General features: G+C 48.2%; 1 protein-coding gene across 1 annotated transcript in view; it reads left to right on the top strand.

The window, feature by feature from the left end:
- LOC124116295 (extensin-like) overlaps positions 1-14,628 on the top strand; it is a 61,512-nt gene extending 46,884 nt beyond the window's left edge. The window contains exon 2 of the mRNA XM_048403998.1: positions 12,100-14,628. Within this exon, the coding sequence (XP_048259955.1) occupies positions 12,100-14,628 (2,529 nt within the window). The remainder of the gene's footprint in view (positions 1-12,099) is intronic.
- The last annotated feature ends 5,657 nt before the right edge of the window (positions 14,629-20,285 follow it).

Here is a 20,285-nt window from a genome sequence, read left to right as displayed (position 1 = left end):
CGTCAGGTACACCTAGCTTGGTATAGACAGCATCTGAGGCCCAGACGACAAGACGGGGACATTATACTGTTCCTTGTTGAGTCCACGTTTCATCTGACATCGTTTTAGCGACGCTTGAGTTGCCCAAAGTTATCAGTTTGGCGGTCGAGGTGTGATGGTATGGGATTGCACAACTCATGGGAGAGCACAACTCATCCTAGTTAATGGCAGGGCGGTCGGGTAGCCTAGTGGTTAAAGCGTTCGCTCGTCACGCCGAAGACCCGGGCTCGATTCCCGACATGGGTACAATGTGTGAAGCCCATTTCTGGTGTCCCCCGCCGTGATATTGCTGGAATATTGCTAAAAGAGGCGTAAAAACCATACTCACTCACTCACTCACTCACTAGTTAATTGCAATTTGAATGGCGTACGCAACCGGGACGACATCGTTCGAGATCAAACTTTGTGAAAATGCAGGGACGTAACGTCACGTTGCAGCATGACAATGTCCGCCCACATCTTGAGCGTGTTGGAACGGGCTGTTTGAGTCAGCATAGCATTGCTGTACTGCCAAGACCGGCTGTTTCTCCAACCCCTCCCCCACAGAACCTGTCTGGGATGAGAAGGAACGACGTCTACGACAGGACCAGAACTAGCCGGTAATGCAAGCTCAACAACCCATAGGCTGTTTTCAATTGCCTGCTGGCTTCAATGCACCGCCGCTTCCTCGCCCGTATCAACGCAATTGGTAGTCACATCCGATATTGACATTAATTGATTTGTTACACCGTCCCTCTTTAAGGGCGTGTAGTGGGAATTTGTTATGATAGAACATTGATCAGACGAATGACCAAATATTGCTGTTATTTTCAATAACATAACATGTACAGCACTTCATAAGAACCACAGTTACTTTTTTCCTCGAGTATACATCATCTGGATAAACATCGGGGAACTGCATGCTGCTGCCTTCATCCGACCAATCAGAGCGTCGCTTACCAGATCGGGGAAAGTGACAGTCGTGTGTATTCTTATCATGCAAGCTCGAAAAGGTGAACACGGAGTATTCCGAACGACAGTCACGGGCTGTGCGTCTCTCTCTCGCTTCAATGAGATAAACATGCTGAAACGGAAGAGATTTTCCATAGCTAGTGGGAAGTACTGCCATACAATATCGACAATCTATCAGACATTCCAGAATTTTCTTTTGTTTAGTTTTCAAAATTTAATATTTTTCAAAGCGAAGTCTGGAATGGAAGCCGCCAGCTTGAAACAAGCGCCGTAATGCCCGAGAAAGCTGCTTTCTGATTGGCTAACGCCGACTTCTTGTTAGTCATTTCATTGGTCGGTCAAAGGTCGCTGAAGGTCGTTCTGACGTGAACCCTAATGACCTCAGATCATTGTTTAGCGATGGGGAGAACTGATATCTGATTTTAATGAGATTGATTTCAACCCAAATTGTCACACGATTAGAAAGCATATTAGAGATCTCCGTATCATTTCGGTTAGAAAACAGGTTTGGAGACGGACGTACCCTGCCGTCCATCCATAGTATATAACGGGTGAAACTAACTAAATACAAGTTACATATTTGTGATTGAAACTATAGTTTTGTACGTGAATTACGTCTTGGAGCACAAATTGCCAAGGTCCATGTCAAACACCAACACATTAAAATCTACACGCCTACTAAGGTGGGATGCGTGAAAGTACAGTTTGACAGTTTCACCAAGCCAACGATTATGTTGAGGAGTGAGTGAGTGAGTATGGTTTTACGCCGCTTTTAGCAATATTCCAGCAATATCACCGCGAGGGACACCAGAAATGGGCTTCACACATTGTACCCATGTCGGGAATCGAGCCCGGATCTTCGGCGTGACGAGCGAACGCTTTAACCACTAGGCTACCCGACCGCCCCATTATGTTGAGGATACAGACGGACTGAACCGTCCCTTAACTGCTAAAGTCCTTGGTAACTGGTGATCCCCGCCCGACCCCGGGTTGTAGGGAACGAAGTGTATCTCCTGCTGCTAATATTGTTGTTTCTACAAATTACTACATAATTACCATGTACATTATACACAACTTGAGGGCAAATTCCACAGTACTTATCTAACCACAATATTGTTTTCAAGCATTACTCTCACCATGAACGTTTCATACCACAAAGTATTTTGGGAACGTTTTCATTGAAAGTGGTGCGTAGCTTTAGTGGGGATTATGATATTTACCAACATTCTATCCGTAAGTGTGCGAAGGTAAGCTGTTCTTTGTAATCTGATAGGAGTGTTTTATAAATCAAGCAAAGGAGGGTTTGCCCGGATAACCCCATCACATGACCACCGTAGCGCATCGTAATTCTGTGAAGCTTGCACAAACCCAGTTCAGCAAAAGCTTCCTTGGTGCATCGGTATAGATTACGGTGATCCGTACTCCTGTCTGACTGCAGTAGGGAGCACGGGTGGGCCAGTTGTCTGAGGCGCCGCAATTCGCTGTGCAGAGTTGCGTCCCTTGGGCACACCCAAAACCTACGGTTGTGGATTCGAATCCCGGTTTTGTTTGTTTCCCAATGCGATTTTAGTGTAGCGACGATCGTTGTCTCTGTTCATGGGACTGTTGTAGCGATGCTGTATGGCGTGGGGCACAGATGAAACATTGCTGGTGCGACGTTAGTTTTTAACTCAACCACTCTTGCACATAAGATGTCCTTGTAAATAACACACGTTGTCGGGTCAAGGAATAGTAGTTGAAACATGATTATTTCTATCATGACAAGAACCAACACCGAGTGCTTATTTTGCCCAAAGCAAATGTGAGAGACTATTCTTAAAGTGCAGTTTAATCTAAAACGGTCTCCAGTGATAAAGCGGTTGATACATGTAAGAAGAAATGTAACACATTCTGGCAAAACATATATAATTCGTGAAACTTATCTTTCCACACGAAAAGCTATAACCTAACAGATTACATAATTGCGCCGTTGGGTGAAGATGATGAAGATACACATGCTGATGCTGTGGATGAAGACGGAATCGTACAATGGACTCTCACTTCTAATTTCGTAGTTATGGAAATGTCAGTCTGTCTTACAGACCCTGATACAAATATATCAAAAACAGCCCATGCAGGTCTAAAATGTTTGGCAAGTCTAGATTACTGCAGAGAGTCTCTGGGATCCTTTTTACTAAGATAATTTAACAACTGTTTTTTTTCTGTACGATATGTTCATTTCCTGAGAAAAGATGTTAGTCTGTGGAAAAGGTTTATCGCTGTTCTACATGTGATATAGTACTTGGGGTCTGTAGCCTATCTTATAAAAACTAATTTTCTTATGTGTCCGAACAAGTCAAGCACGTATTCTCTGGCCACACAGAGGACATGCTTTTGACGCTCATTCCCATTGGATACCAATCGTAAGAAATCTGCAGTAACGTTTAAACAGCTCACCAACCAGACTCAAACACCTCCTAAAGAAGGGGCACGGATGGCCTAGTTGTCCAAGGCATCACAATTCTCTGTACAGATTTGCGTCCCTTGGACGCATCAGGTAACGATGATCGTTGGTTCCAATCCCAATCTCATTAAAATCAGACTTCAGTTCTCGCTACCGCTAAACAAAGATCTTAAGACATCCCATTAGGGGTCACGTCAGAACGACCGCTCATCCGACCAATCAGAGCGTCGCTTACAAGATCATGAAATAGGCAGTCGGAATGTGATTTCTAATCATGCAACCTCGAAAACTTTAACACGAGGTATTCCGAACGATAGTTACGGGTTTAACGACTGAATCCATACAATCTAGACCATCTATAAGCCATTCCAGAATGTGCTTTTGTTCAGGTTTCAAATTTGTAATCGAGAATTTTGTCAAAATATGTTTCGAAGCGTAGTAGCCAATTTGAAATTAGTGCGGTAAAGCACTAGAAAGCTGCCTTCTGATTGGTCATTCCATTGGTCGGTCAAAGTTCTTCAGATCTTTGTTTAGCGGTAGTGAGAACTAAAATCTGATTTTAATGAGATTGTTCCAGTCCCATAGTCGCCTTGGTGATGTTTCCAGGTTAGAACGAGTGGACAACGACAACGAGTCTCAGACCTGCACCACTTCGGGCTCTCCTACCACGTCCAGTTCCACCCAACCCACCCACTATACAGGGTTTGGTTCCGCAAAACGATCTCAGCACAACGGGTGTCCTTAACACAGTCATAATTTTCGGAGCGCAACTATCGCTCTGTGGAGCGAATCCAAGGCTTCTGTCCGACGTCATTAATGTTTTGACTGCTGAAAATATAAAAGTAAAATAGCGACGGATGTCGTATAGAAAGATGGCGTGAGTTCGCCTCGTGGACTGTCAGTCAGGTCATAAATAAAATTTACTTGACAGGAAGGTTCTTATGGCAGGAGATAGAAGCACGTCAGTCTCAAAGCTCTCCTAAACATCCCTCTACAGATGCATGCCATAACGGTAACGCTCTTGAGACGCTTCAACTGGAGCATCGTCGGTGCCTCGCAGAGGACTATAAACGGACACTCCTATGGTGTCGTAACGGCATTCCTGATAACATTTATTTACCAATTGAAACAGTTTATTGCTGCATTTTTTATAACCCGGTATGTTCAGAGTTGTTTTATAACTTCTCCGTCGATGCACCACTAACCCATATAAAGTTTACTGACCGCGTAATTTATACATACGTAGGAGCCATTTACAGGCAAATCTATCACCATGGTAACAAAAAAATACGACACGAAGGTATGCCCGGATTTTAAATGGTGTCCTCTTGAACTCGGAAGAGGTTACCCTACATCTCCCCACCAACAAGAACGTCTTTTTTTCTGTTCCGCGCAGCCCTCCGTGGTTGTAATTTGTGTATCAGACGATTTGAAGAATACTCATAGAAAACATACTAAGTTCTCCACAAGATGGCCGAGCGATTATCAAAACATCAACTGAAAAACTAACTCCCCCTCACTTTGACCACTCGCATCATACTTCATCGATCTTCACCTTCACCACCAACCCCCTCCCTCGTCCTCACATTCTCCCCCCCCCCCGTCCTCATTTTCACCACCCACCCCCTCCCTCGTCCTCACATTCAACCCCCCCCACCCCCACCCGTCCTCACTTTCACCACCACCCCCTCCCTCGTCCTCACATTCACCCCCCCCCCCCTCCGTACTCACTTTCACAACCCACGACCTCCCTCGTCCTCACTTTCACCCCCCCTCCCTCGTCCTCACATTCACCCCCCCCGTCCTCACATTCACCCCCTCCCTCGTCCTCACATTCACCCCCCGTCCTAACATTCACCCCTCCCTCATCCTCACATTCACCCCTCCCTCGTCCTCACATTCACCCCCCCGTCCTCACATTCACCCCCCGTCCTCACATTCACCCCCGTCCTCACATTCACACACCCCCGTCCTCACATTCACCACCCACCCCTAAGTTATCCTCACTTTCACACACACACACACCCCATCGTTGTCCTCACTTTTAACACCCACCCCTCCCTCGTCCTCACTTTTAACACCCACCCCTCCCTCGTCCTCACTTTCAACACCCACCCCCTTCCTCGTCCTCACTTTCACCACCACCCCCTTCCCCGTCCTCACTTTCAACACCCACCCCCTTCCTCGTCCTCACTTTCACCACCACCCCCTCCCTGTCCTCACTTTCAACACCCACCCCCTTCCTCGTCCTCACTTTCACCACCCACCCCCTCCCTGTCCTCACTTTCACCACCACCCCCTCCCTGTCCTCACTTTCACCACCACCCCCTTCCCCGTCCTCACTTTCACCACCCACCCCCTTCCTCGTCCTCACTTTCAACACCCACCCCCTCCCTCGTCCTCACTTTCACCACCACCCCTCCCTCGTCCTCACTTTCACCACCACCACTCCCTCCCTCGTCCTCACTTTCACCACCACCCCCTCCCTGTCCTCACTTTCACCACCACCCCTCCCTCGTCCTCACTTTCACCACCACCCCTCCCTGTCCTCACTTTCACCACCACCCCTCCCTCGTCCTCACTTTCACCACCACCCCTCCCTGTCCTCACTTTCACAACCCACCCCCTCACCCGTCCTCACTTTCAACACCCACCCCCTCCCTGTCCTCACTTTCACCACCACCCCCTCCCTGTCCTCACTTTCACCACCACCCCATCCCTGTCCTCACTTTCAACACCCACCCCTCCCTCGTCCTCACTTTCACGACCCACCCCTCCCTGTCCTCACTTTCACCACCCACCCCCTCCCTCGTCCTCACTTTCACCACCCACCCCTCCCTGTCCTCACTTTCAACACCCACCCCCTCCCTCGTCCTCACTTTCACAACCCACCCCCTCCCCCGTCCTCACTTTCACAACCCAACCCCTCCCTCGTCCTCACTTTCACCACCCACCCCCTCCCTGTCCTCACTTTCACCACCCACCCCCTCCCTGTCCTCACTTTCAACACCCACCCCCTCCCTGTCCTCACTTTCAACACCCACCCCCTCCCTGTCCTCACTTTCACCACCCACCCCCTCCCTGTCCTCACTTTCAACACCCACCCCCTCCCTGTCCTCACTTTCACCACCCACCCCCTCCCTGTCCTCACTTTCACCACCCACCCCCTCCCTCGTCCTCACTTTCACCACCCACCCCCTCCCTGTCCTCACTTTCACCACCCACCCCCTCCCTGTCCTCACTTTCAACACCCACCCCCTCCCTGTCCTCACTTTCAACACCCACCCCCTCCCTCGTCCTCACTTTCAACACCCACCCCCTCCCTCGTCCTCACTTTCACCACCACCCCTCCCTCGTCCTCACTTTCACAACCCACCCCTCCCTCGTCCTCCCTTTCACCACCACCCCTCCCTCGTCCTCACTTTCAACACCCACCCCCTCCCTCGTCCTCACTTTCACCACCACCCCCTCCCTGTCCTCACTTTCACAACCCACCCCCTCCCTCGTCCTCACTTTCACCACCCACCCCCTCCCTCGTCCTCACTTTCAACACCCACCCCCTCCCTCGTCCTCACTTTCAACACCCACCCCCTCCCTCGTCCTCACTTTCACCACCCACCCCCTCCCTGTCCTCACTTTCACAACCCACCCCCTCCCTCGTCCTCACTTTCACCACCACCCCCTCCCTGTCCTCACTTTCACAACCCACCCCCTCCCTCGTCCTCACTTTCACCACCCACCCCCTCCCTCGTCCTCACTTTCACCACCACCCCCTCCCTGTCCTCACTTTCAACACCCACCCCCTCCCTCGTCCTCACTTTCACCACCCACCCCCTCCCTCGTCCTCACTTTCACCACCCACCCCCTCCCTGTCCTCACTTTCACAACCCACCCCCTCCCTCGTCCTCACTTTCACAACCCACCCCCTCCCTCGTCCTCACTTTCACCACCCACCCCCTCCCTCGTCCTCACTTTCACCACCCACCCCTCCCTGTCCTCACTTTCACAACCCACCCCCTCCCTCGTCCTCACTTTCAACACCCACCCCCTCCCTCGTCCTCACTTTCAACACCCACCCCCTCCCTCGTCCTCACTTTCACAACCCACCCCCTCCCTGTCCTCACTTTCACCACCACCCCCTCCCTCGTCCTCACTTTGAACACCCACCCCCTCCCTCGTCCTCACTTTGAACACCCACCCTTTCACTCGTCCTTACTTTCATCACCCTGAATTGATTCTCGTTCACCCCCCCCCCCCGCCCCCATTTCACCCCAACACTAAATGAAGCCACTTCGTCCCCGCCCCTCCCATGTGAACACCCAATACTTATGAAAACATGGTTTATTATGTAAAAGTTGTTGTGGAGGCAGGTATCTCGGACACAAGTTATGAAGCGGTCCTGTCTGTTTACTTGTCCCCATCTGTTACATATTTACATGTAGCACGTGCAACGCTGCCTCCCACGCCAGGCCAACACAACACGGCGTCAATCCCTTCACAAACCCACCGAGTATCTGTTGCAGTTGTCCTATTCCTTACATGCAACGGAGAGAAACAGTCTACATCCAGTCCTCTCTTCTTCACTCAGTTACCTGAGACCTGCATCACACTTCCCAACATCAACCTGACACGCCGTGACGTAGCTGAAATACTGTGCGAAACGGCGTTAAACCTCACTCACTCACTCACTCACTCACTCACTCACTCACTCACTCACTCACTCACTCACTCACTCACTCACTCACTCACTCACTCACTCACTCACTCACTCACTCACTCACTCACTCACTCACTCACTCAGCAGATATAACTTTTCAAAAGTCTCCCGTTGTGGGCGCTTCTGTGGTGGCGACAGTACAACCCCCGTCGCTCGTCCCTTCCCTATTGGTGAGTCACGTGGTGAGTTTGGTGAGTCACGTGATGAGTTCGGGGATCACTGATTGAGATCACGTGATCCCCGCAGCATATGCTGCTGTCTATTTCGTTGTATTTTTTTGGTCCCCTCAGCTAATTGCAGATATATAATTGCTTATTTTATGTTAAAGAATTTTTGGTGGCATTTTAAACTGATGGATGCTCTGTTCAATATTTCAGTTTGTTTTTAATGATCATGTTTGGGTAATATGATGCGCGAGCTAATTAGTGAGAAGGATTCCAGGTTCAGGAGTTTAATGAAACATACACAAGAACTCGACGCTGGAATCAGAGGTTGTTGGTTGGTTTGTTGTTTAACGCCGCACTCCGCAATATTCCAGCTATATATGACGTCGGTCTGTGAGTATTCGGGTCTGGACCAGACAATCCAGTGATTGATACCACGAGCATTGATCCACGTCATCGGAGTCAGAGGTAAATTGGCTACGTTAATGTACTTGTTCAAACAGTTTAATAACCGTTTCGTAAATAATTCAACCACTCTGAAAAAAAAATGTTAGGTTCGAATATTCTCCAAATCAGTAATATTTCAATGATATTAAAGATTGATTCTGATATAACAATATTATACACATAGTTGTGAAAAAAAACAGTTTACATGAATATAAATCTTTAAAAAACTAACTCTTGGTGTAAAGTGTGTACATGCTCCGAAACACATAACATTGCCAGGAAGTGATTTCATTTGAAAGCCAAACACATTATTTTCGTTACCAACATTAATCATTTGCTTGAAATAACCCAGCATCGCGCACAACATTCCCACAAACACCATCTTCTCTCGACACCTGTTGAATAAGGCTGCGCCCGTCTTATCTGCGCCCCACAGAGAGAAGCGTATGTTTAGATTCATTGCATTTTTTCCTGGTTGCGCCCACACAATTTAAAGATTTCTGTTCCTGATTTAATTTAAACCTCTGTCATGTTAAAACCACCTGTATAAAGTAAGCGTCGGCGATATCCTTGGAAAAAGCGCGTGCTTCATGCGAGAAATCACTCCGCAGGCCAGTATGGATCTATTTGCACTCGGCGGATGGGGTTAGGTTAAGCGGTGCAGATACAGAATGCCATGTTGGAAGAATTCGATCACTTCAGACGCAGTGGCCTGTCTACAGTGCAACCAACTTAGGAGAAGCCTGAAATGCGAGAACTATATCGCAGACGGCGGAGATGTACTCCGACCGCAAAGTCGTAATCAGGTTTCGTAATTAAAAGAAAAGAACACGATGGCGGAGTCCGTTGCTTGGGGGTTTGTTTACGAAAACTCGCGTCTTTAAGGATTTTTTCTTCACCACACTGAGGCCGACATGAAAAGATGGGCACACAATGATACCACAAGACTGTATTAATACGAACTTTGGGCGGAGGTTGGGCGAACCCAAGAATGATTGTGGTTTGGAGACAGAAACTGTATAAATAGAGATTGGCTTTCAGATAAAACGGTTGTGGGAAACCTTTGAGGTATTTCTTTACTTAGAGCGATGAGAGGGATATACACTATGGTCGACTTGGCGAGTTACCTTCAACAAGTCCCTATGTGTTCAGCCTGTGGTTTCTCGGGGCATTCTAGGCTGCAGATATGCTGGGTTGTTTTACCGAAGTTATTCAGGGGTCACAACGTGACAAGGACTCGTTTTTTTTATGTTTACTGCTAAAATTTGAGATCTTGTACTTTTCGACATTTATCGCTTGTTGAGTATTCTTCTCATAATCTACACTATGTACAGAGCTTAAATCATTTCTGAATAATTCCACATCATTATATTTTTAGAGAGCAAATGTTTAACAGTCTTTGAAATAAACATATGAGAATCGTTTAATGTTTGTATCATAATTTGACATTAAAATATAGTGAAACATTATTTTTCAATCTTGATTAGAGTATTGGTTTTAAATGACTCTAACGATGAAAAGAACTAGCCGGGACACTCGGAAAATTACAACATTAAAATATAAACAGCTATATCGTTAAATAAGGAGTCTTATGCTATGCTTTGTTAACTGGCAGTAATACACCAATACAGATAGCACAATGATAGGAATATGTTGTAACCTTTGTAGTCTCATGGTTTGTTATGATAGAATTTTAAAGTATGATACTGTTAAAACTTGTGCATAAAAATATCTTGTACTGAACTGTATGACACCATTTACCCTAAGCCCCACCACGCGGCAATGTACTGTAATTCTAACTGTAAAATCGTGTCTTTTTTAGTTTTCAAAAAAAAAGCGAGGAAGGAAAACTAGCTTTTATGTTGACCAAGACAAGTGAATTGGATTTCACAATCTATACTCTTTCATTGTGAGGCTTCGGTAGAGATGTGTGTACCATAAACAAGTGTACTTGATAAAGGATCTATCATATACAGAATCATCGTATCCAAAGAAGAAAGAAGTTGAAACTGTCTTAACTGAAACTCTGGGGCGGTCGGGTAGCCTAGTGGTTAAAGCGTTCGCTCGTCTCACCGAAGACCCAGGTTCGATTCCCGACATGGGTAAAATTTGTGAGGCCCATTTCTGGTTTCCCCTGCCGTGATATTGCTGGAATATTGCTAAAAGCGGCGTAAAATCAAACTCACTCACTCACTGAAACTGCAGTTTCTGAAAATGCCACATAAGGATAAGATACAACGTTACGTAATAAGTAAACTCAACATGTCTTTATGATTGCGTCATCAGACAGTGATTCGGTGATCTTACAATATCACACAGATAGTTGTGTTGACACATTTTACAAGTCCACAACATTTTAAAAATATTAATAAAGGATGTAAAAATGTATTCACGTTGTCAACCAACACTCAAAGCAGTAATTTCATTTGTAAGCCAAACACATAACATTCGTTACCAACGTTAATTATATCTCTGAAATACCCCTAGCACTCTACACCGCACTGCCCCCAACACCATCTTCTCCCGACACATGCAAGCCCCCTGCCCTCCACACACCACACACACGCACCCGCGCGCCAGTAAGCCATGTGTTATTAAAGGCTGTGTATGCCCAAACAGGTTTCGGCGCCCCTTTAATATTCATATCTACCAATCAGCCAAACAGCCCTAGTCGACCCACTGCTGTACAGCCGTAAAACAAACATTCGTTTACCGCGGCTAGGACACAGCATAGCGATAAAGGCGTGTTGCGCGGATGGAATTTATTTTTAGGAAACTTTATTTTATTTTTTATATTTTCCGCTTACATAATTATATTTTTGTTAAATAATAATAAACACCACGAGTATGTAAAGTCGTAGGATTTTCGAAGAGCTTAAACTTAGATTCACTATGGTGAGTATATATTTATACCTTCATCTATCCAGATTATTATAGCTTATACAGTATTTCATCACTTATTACATATAAAAAAGTCTTTGTCATTGTTCGAGTTAAATAAGCCAAAAATATTAATAATACTATTACTGTTCTAGGATTGATGTTCAATTGTTGAAAATGAAAACTCGGCTGCCATCCTATTATTATACTCTTCTTTGCTGCAAACCGAAGAAAAAAAGGACAGAATTGTTGAAAAAGAATTTCAGACAGTAAATACACAAACGTTTTATGAAATATTAAACATATATATGTCCATTTTTTTACTTTTCGGAACAAAGAACAAAACATTCCACAGTCCGCCTACCTTTCATGTTTGACACAGAATGTTGAATGGTACATACGTGCAGAAGGATCATTGTCTCAGGGTTATCCCTCACGCTCTTACATTCCATCTTTAGCTCAGCCCCCTCCTACACCCCCACCACCCTACACCCCCATCACCCTACACCCCCACCACCCTACACCCCCACCACCCTGCACCCCCATCACCCTACACCCCCACCACCCTGCACCCCAATCACCCTACACCCCCACCACCCTACACGCCCACCGCCCTGCACCCACCATCCTGCACCCCCACCACCCTACACCCCCACCACCCTACACGCCCATCGCCCTGCACCCCACCGCCCTGCACCCCACCACCCTGCACCCCCACCACCCTACACGCCCACCACCCTACACCCCCACCACCCTACACGCCCACCACTCTACACCCCCACCACCCTACACGCCCACCACTCTACACGCCCACCGCCCTGCACTCCACCACTCTACACCCCCACCACCCTACACGCCCACCACTCTACACCCCCACCACCCTACACGCCCACCACTCTACACCCCCTCCACCCTACACGCCCACCACTCTACACGCCCACCGCCCTGCACTCCACCACCCTGCACCCCCACCACCCTACACCCCCACCACTCTACACGCCCACCACTCTACACCCCCACCACCCTACACGCCCACCACTCTACACCCCCACCACCCTACACGCCCACCGCCCTGCACTCCACCACCCTGCACTCCCACCACCCTACACCCCCACCACCCTGCACCCCCACCACCCTACACGCCCACCACTCTACACCCCCACCACCCTACACGCCCACCGCCCTGCACTCCACCACCCTGCACTCCCACCACCCTACACCCCCACCACTCTACACCCCAACCACCCTACACCCCCACCACCCTGCACCCCAACCACCCTACATCCCCACACCCTACACGCCCACCACCCTACACCCCATCACCCTACACCCCCATCACCCTACACACACCACCGCCCTACAACCCCACCGCCCTATACGCCCACCACCCTACATCCCAACCGCCCTTCACCCCCCCACCCTGTACCCCCCTACACCCCCACCACCCTACATCCCCACACCCTACACGCCCACCACCCTACACCCCCATCACCCTACACACTCCACCGCCCTACAACCCCACCGCCCTACACGCCCACCACCCTAGACCCCCATCGCCCTACACCCCCACCGCCCTACACCCCACCACCCTACACCCCCACCGCCCTACACCCCCACCACCCTACACCCCCACCGCCCTACATCCCCACCACCCTACATCCCAACATCCCTACACCCCCACCGCCCTACACCCCCACCGCCCTACACCCCCACCACCCTACATCCCCACCGCCCTACACCCCCACCGCCCTACACCCCAACATCCCTACACCCCACCACCCTACACCCCCATCGCCCTACACCCCCACCGCCCTACACCCCAACATCCCTACACCCCACCACCCTACATCCCCACCGCCCTACACGCCCACCACCCTAGACCCCCATCGCCCTACACCCCCACCGCCCTACACCCCACCACCCTACACCCCCACCGCCCTACACCCCCACCACCCTACACCCCCACCGCCCTACATCCCCACCGCCCTACACCCCAACATCCCTACACCCCACCACCCTACACCCCCATCGCCCTACACCCCCACCGCCCTACACCCCACGACCCTAGACCCCACCACCCTACATCCCCACCGCCCTACACGCACACCACCCTAGACCCCCATCGCCCTACACCCCCACCGCCCTACACCCCACCACCCTACACCCCCACCGCCCTACACCCCCACCGCCCTACACCCCCACCACCCTACACCCCCACCACCCTACACGCCCACCGCCCTACACCCCCACCACCCTACACCCCCACCGCCCTACACCCCAACCACCCTACATCCCCACCACCCTACACCCCCACCGCCCTACACCCCCACCACCCTACATCCCCACCGCCCTACACCCCCACCGCCCTACACCCCAACATCCCTACACCCCACCACCCTACATCCCCACCGCCCTACACCCCCACCACCCTACATCCCCACCGCCCTACACCCCCACCGCCCTACACCCCAACATCCCTACACCCCACCACCCTACATCCCCACCGCCCTACACCCCCACCACCCTACACCCCCACCGCCCTACACCCCCACCGCCCTACACCCCAACATCCCTACACCCCACCACCCTACATCCCCACCGCCCTACACCCCCACCGCCCTACACCCCAACATCCCTACACCCCACCACCCTACATCCCCACCGCCCTACACCCCCACCGCCCTACACCCCAACATCCCTACACCCCACCACCCTACACCCCCACCGCCCTACACCCCCACCGCCCTACAGCACCATCACCCCGCACGCCCACCACCCAACATCCCCACCCCTCTACACCCCCACCCCCTACACCCCTACACCCCCACAACCCTACACCCCCACCACCCTGCACCCCGCCTCATCCCCATCTTAAACACTACCGTTATCCACCTACCCGGATTGCCCTACCTTTCTTTCGCCGTGAAAGTCTGGAAAAATGGCATCTCGAAATCCCTTTAATTGTCCGTAATATCCCCTCTCCATAATCTATAAGCCGTGCCCTTTGAACTAACACTGGTCATTGTGTTTGTCGGGACAGAGACAAAGGTCATTCGACCACCCACTTTGTCTAACCGAACCGACTTCATTTTTATTACAACAATAAAACGCATCGCTAAAATGTTTGGCCTTGTTAACATGCGATTTCGTCGTCGAGGTATGCGCTAACGGCGGGAGGGTTTAGAGGGTTTATCCACGCAAAGCTCCTCGCCAAGGATCGTTGGACAATGGATGTGCGCAGTGCAATTCCATGGGTGCTATCTATCCCTTGTTATGACACTAGCAGCGTTGAAGTTGTTTGTTGTTTCCAACGGTGATGGTATTGTGTTAACTGCGGCCTCTGTTCATTACAAAACACATCCCAGTGTGGCATCTCACTTCGAGGTTGTCGATAGACTTGCGGTACACCTGCTTAATGTAAACCAGGCCTACACCAGAGGCACACAAGGTCGATGTTGCACGCGTCCAACGCTCTCTAGTTGAGTGAGTGAGTGAGTGCGGTTTTCTCCCCAATACTACTGCGAGGACCGGCATTAATGGGGCTCATGATAAAACTCAGTTGGCGAGAAGAAATAGACAGGAGGGTCTGTTTGGTAATGTTTAAGCGGTGAACTTGAATTTATTCCAGTCAAAATTATGTCGGCCTGTAGTTAATCAAATCTGGAGCGGACGAACCAGTGATTGATATTGTGAGCAGTGACCCAGGTCGTCGGGGTAGACACATCTAAACTAATACAGTAACATATTAAGAAAATACACAGGGGAGTTATTCAAATCAGTGAAAGTTTGTTTGTTTGTTGTTTAACTCCTCACTCAACAGTATTCCAGCTATATGACGACGGACTGCAACTAATCGAGTCTGACCAGACAATCCTGTGATTCAAAGTATCCAAGGGAGATAACTTGAGTAAGGCCTCAGTTCACTACATTAACGTACCCGTATCATAAGCATCAATCCATGAAATTTGGATACGATGACATGCATCAACCAAGTCAGCGAGCCTGACCACCCGATCCCGTTAGTCGCCTTTTGCGACAAGCATAGTCGGCTTTTACGGCAAGCATGGGTTGCTGATGACCTATTCTACCCCGGATCTTCACAGGTCAGGGAAACACATGAATCGAGGGAAATACATCTATGGATATACATGGATATGGATATACATGAACGGGGCAAGAACACATGAACTTGAGAAGAACACATAACGAGGGAAGAACACATTACGAGGGAAGAACACATAACGAGGGAAGAACACATAACGAGGGAAGAACACATTACGAGGGAAGAACACATAACGAGGGAAGAACACATAACGAGGGAAGAACACATAACGAGGGAAGAACACATAACGAGGGAAGAACACATGAAGGAGAGAAGAACACAGAACGAGGGAAGAACACATGAACGAGGGCAGAACACATGAACGAGGGAAGAACACATGAACGAGGGAAGAACACATGAACGAGGGAAGAACACAGAACGAGGGAAGAACACATAACGAGGGAAGAACACATAACGAGGGAAGAACACATGAACGAGGGCAGAACACATTACGAGGGAAGAACACATAACGAGGGAAGAACACATAACGAGGGAAGAACACATAACGAGGGAAGAACACATAACGAGGGAAGAACACATTACGAGGGAAGAACACATGAACGAGGGAAGAACACATAACGAGGGAAGAACACATAACGAGGGAAGAACACATAACGAGGGAAGAACACATGAACGAGGGCAGAACACATTACGAGGGAAGAACACATAACGAGGGAAGAACACATAACGAGGGAAGAACACATAACGAGGGAAGAACACATAACGAGGGAAGAACACATTACGAGGGAAGAACACATGAACGTGGGAAGAACACATAACGAGGGAAGAACACATTACGAGGGAAGAACACATAACGAGGGAAGAACACATGAACGTGGGAAGAACACATAACGAGGGAAGAACACATAACGAGGGAAGAACACATAACGAGGGAAGAACACATTACGAGGGAAGAACACATGAACGTGGGAAGAACACATAACGAGGGAAGAACACATAACGAGGGAAGAACACATTACGAGGGAAGAACACATGAACGAGGGAAGAACACAGAACGAGGGAAGAACACATAACGAGGGAAGAACACAGAACGAGGGAAGAACACATAACGAGGGAAGAACACATAACGAGGGAAGAACACATAACGAGGGAAGAACACATAACGAGGGAAGAACACATAACGAGGGAAGAACACATTACGAGGGAAGAACACATGAACGTGGGAAGAACACATAACGAGGGAAGAACACATTACGAGGGAAGAACACATAACGAGGGAAGAACACATGAACGAGGGAAGAACACATGAACGAGGGAAGAACACATTACGAGGGAAGAACACATAACGAGGGAAATCACAAACAGACAAAAGAATCAACTGCAACAAATTACCTATCGGATATATTTCACCGTTATTCTGTATACTAAACAGCTGATCATGAAATGACGGAGACCCGTGATGGAATACATATTAGAATATACACCCAGCAAACTGTCCTTGTCGTTAACAGGCGACGGGATGGATCGAGTGGTGCCTTGATTAATAGCGCGTCACCTTAACCCAACGGTGTGGGAAGTTGCTTATAATACCAATCACTGGTTGGACTGATCAAGACTCGATAATCTACATGGCGCCGTGATGTGGCCAGAATGTGGTTGACATTGGTGTAAAACAACAAACAAACAAAACACATACACGATAAGATGTATAACCACCATCACGTACGCACTAACACGAACCACAATGGCGAGGTGTCACCATCACTCTGTCCGCTGAACAGATAACAAGACAACTTCCGTGGTCTAGTGGTAGAGCGTCCGCCCGGAGAGCGGAAGGTCCGGGGTTCGATCACCGGTCGCGTCATACCAAAAGACGTTATAAGATGGTACTTGTTGTTACCCTCTCTGGCGATCGACATTAAGGGGCTAAAACAAGGAGTGGTCGGCTCGGAGACAGTGTACTGTGTCTGAGTGGGGTATTCATGGTAAACTGCGGCATGATATCTCAGTGGGCTAGCACTATATAATCGGAATTACTCCGGACTAGTACACACACACACACACACACACACACACACACACACACACACACACACACACACACACCTCTGATAACAGATCACCCCGAGAAGTTCAGACTCATGTACGTATTGATAAAGTTTAAGCAGGTTTTAAAATCAGCATATATTTCCTCATTTAAACTTTGTAACCATTACTCGCGCTACCTAACTAAAACCCGACACGCTTTATCGTATCGATACGCTTTATTTCAAGATCTATAAATAAATCTAACCACTACCTGTTTAAACATGGTTTTCTCCGTAACCTATTTCAGAGCTCCAGTTATCGACTTGACTCTATTTCATCACTTTCGTTTCTAACCAAAACTGTCAGCCGATTGATTCAATACTTCATACGACAACATAAGGTCGAAGCTTAATAGATCAACACCATTGTATTTCTTCACCTACACAACACTATTTTCCAGAGAGTGATTTTATTCATAGCCCTGTTCAATCAAACGACATACACGTCAGCCCTCTGAGTGTGCGGATGCTGAACCACACTCCAACATCCAACAACTGTGACACGACGGCCTATTGTCCGATACATGGTCACTGGCTTTGACCAGCGCAGGTGAAACGCGCCAGGAATGTCCTCCGCAACATCTGCGATACGTGCGTCAATAGCGCTATCAGTCAAACAGCTGTACACCTTATACCACGCATGTCAATAGCGTTGTGTCAACAAACCTATTCTAAATAATGTCAGTTTTTTTCTATTGATGGAGGTAAATAGCTTCAAATTATTTCAATCGCATTTGGTTCAATATTTGTTCTGTCAAGTCCCAACACATAACCGATGGATTTTGTCTATTTGAACAGATCACTGCACCGTTTGACTGGATATATACATACACGGACACTTGTACATTTCAAAAGATGTCAGTTTCACGTGTGCTACTGATTCCGAGTCTATGAATACATGTCATGTACATGTCAATGATGAAACATTAAACTACTGTTCTTGTCTGTACGGTAGAAACACGAACACGGCAGGTATTTGGACTTGCCTCTGTCTTGCAAATTCCTGAGCGAGCCTGTATACGTTCTGAATAGACAAAGGTTCGCTGAAATATATAACCTTTCTTAACATGCGTTTAACATAAAGAACACTTGGCTAAACAAGTGAGACCTTAATACTCGATTTGGTTTCACAGATCCTGCTGACACCTTCAAGTATCATTAAACTTGATATTGTGGTAAATATTCAAACCGAGACGAGGGATCAATTGTCAGCCCCAGCAAGTTTGATTCACGACTTGCTAGTTTACTCGTATTCTAGGGTGGAATCAATTCGGTAGTTGATGAATGCTCTAATTATACACAGACAGTGTCTCAGGTGTACACAAGTCACTAATTACAGACAGACAGTGTCTCAGGTGGACATACGTCACTCATAACACAGACAGTATATCAGGTGTACACACGTCACTAATTACAGACAGTGTCTCAGGTGGACATACGTCACTAGTAACAGACAGACAGTGTCTCAGGTGGACATACGTCACTAATAACACAGAAGTGTCTCAGGTGTACACAAGTCACTAATAACAGACAGACAGTGTCTCAGGTGGACATACGTCACTCATAACTCAGACAGTGTCTCAGGTGTACACAAGTCCCTCATTACACACAGACAGTGTCTCAGGTGGACATACGTGACTAGTAACAGACAGACAGTTTCTCAGGTATACACAAGTTATTAATTACACACAGACAGTGTCTCAGGTGGACACAAGACACTAATTACACACAGACAGTGTCTCAGATGGACACAAGCCACTAATTACAAACAGTGTCTGAGGTGGACACAAGTCACTAATTACACACAGACAGTGTCTCAGGTGGACACAAGCCACTAATAACACACAGTGTCTCAGGTGGACATACGTCACTAATTACACACAGACAGTGTCTGAGGTGGACACAAGCCACTAATTACACACAGACAGTGTCTCAGATGGACACAAGTCACTAATTACACACAGTGTCTCAGATGGACACAAGTCACTAATTACACACAGACAGTGTCTCAGATGGACACAAGCCACTAATTACACACAGTGTCTCAGATGGACACAAGCCACTAATTACACACAGACAGTGTCTCAGATGGACACAAGCCACTGATTACACACAGACAGTGTCTCAGGTGGACATACGTCACTCATAACACAGACAGTATATCAGGTGTACACACGTCACTAATTACAGACAGTGTCTCAGGTGGACATACGTCACTAGTAACAGACAGACAGTGTCTCAGGTGGACATACGTCACTAATAACACAGAAGTGTCTCAGGTGTACACAAGTCACTAATAACAGACAGACAGTGTCTCAGGTGGACATACGTCACTAATAACTCAGACAGTGTCTCAGGTGTACACAAGTCACTAATTACACACAGACAGTGTCTCAGGTGGACATACGTGACTAGTAACAGACAGACAGTTTCTCAGGTATACACAAGTTATTAATTACACACAGACAGTGTCTCAGGTGGACACAAGCCACTA

This window comes from Haliotis rufescens, unplaced genomic scaffold (genome assembly GCF_023055435.1).
Source record: "Haliotis rufescens isolate VD_foot unplaced genomic scaffold, xgHalRufe1.0.p SCAF_30, whole genome shotgun sequence".
Taxonomy (NCBI): Eukaryota; Metazoa; Mollusca; class Gastropoda; order Lepetellida; family Haliotidae; genus Haliotis; species Haliotis rufescens.
Note: the sequence above shows the minus strand (reverse complement) of the source record. Positions and strands in the feature narration are given on the sequence as shown.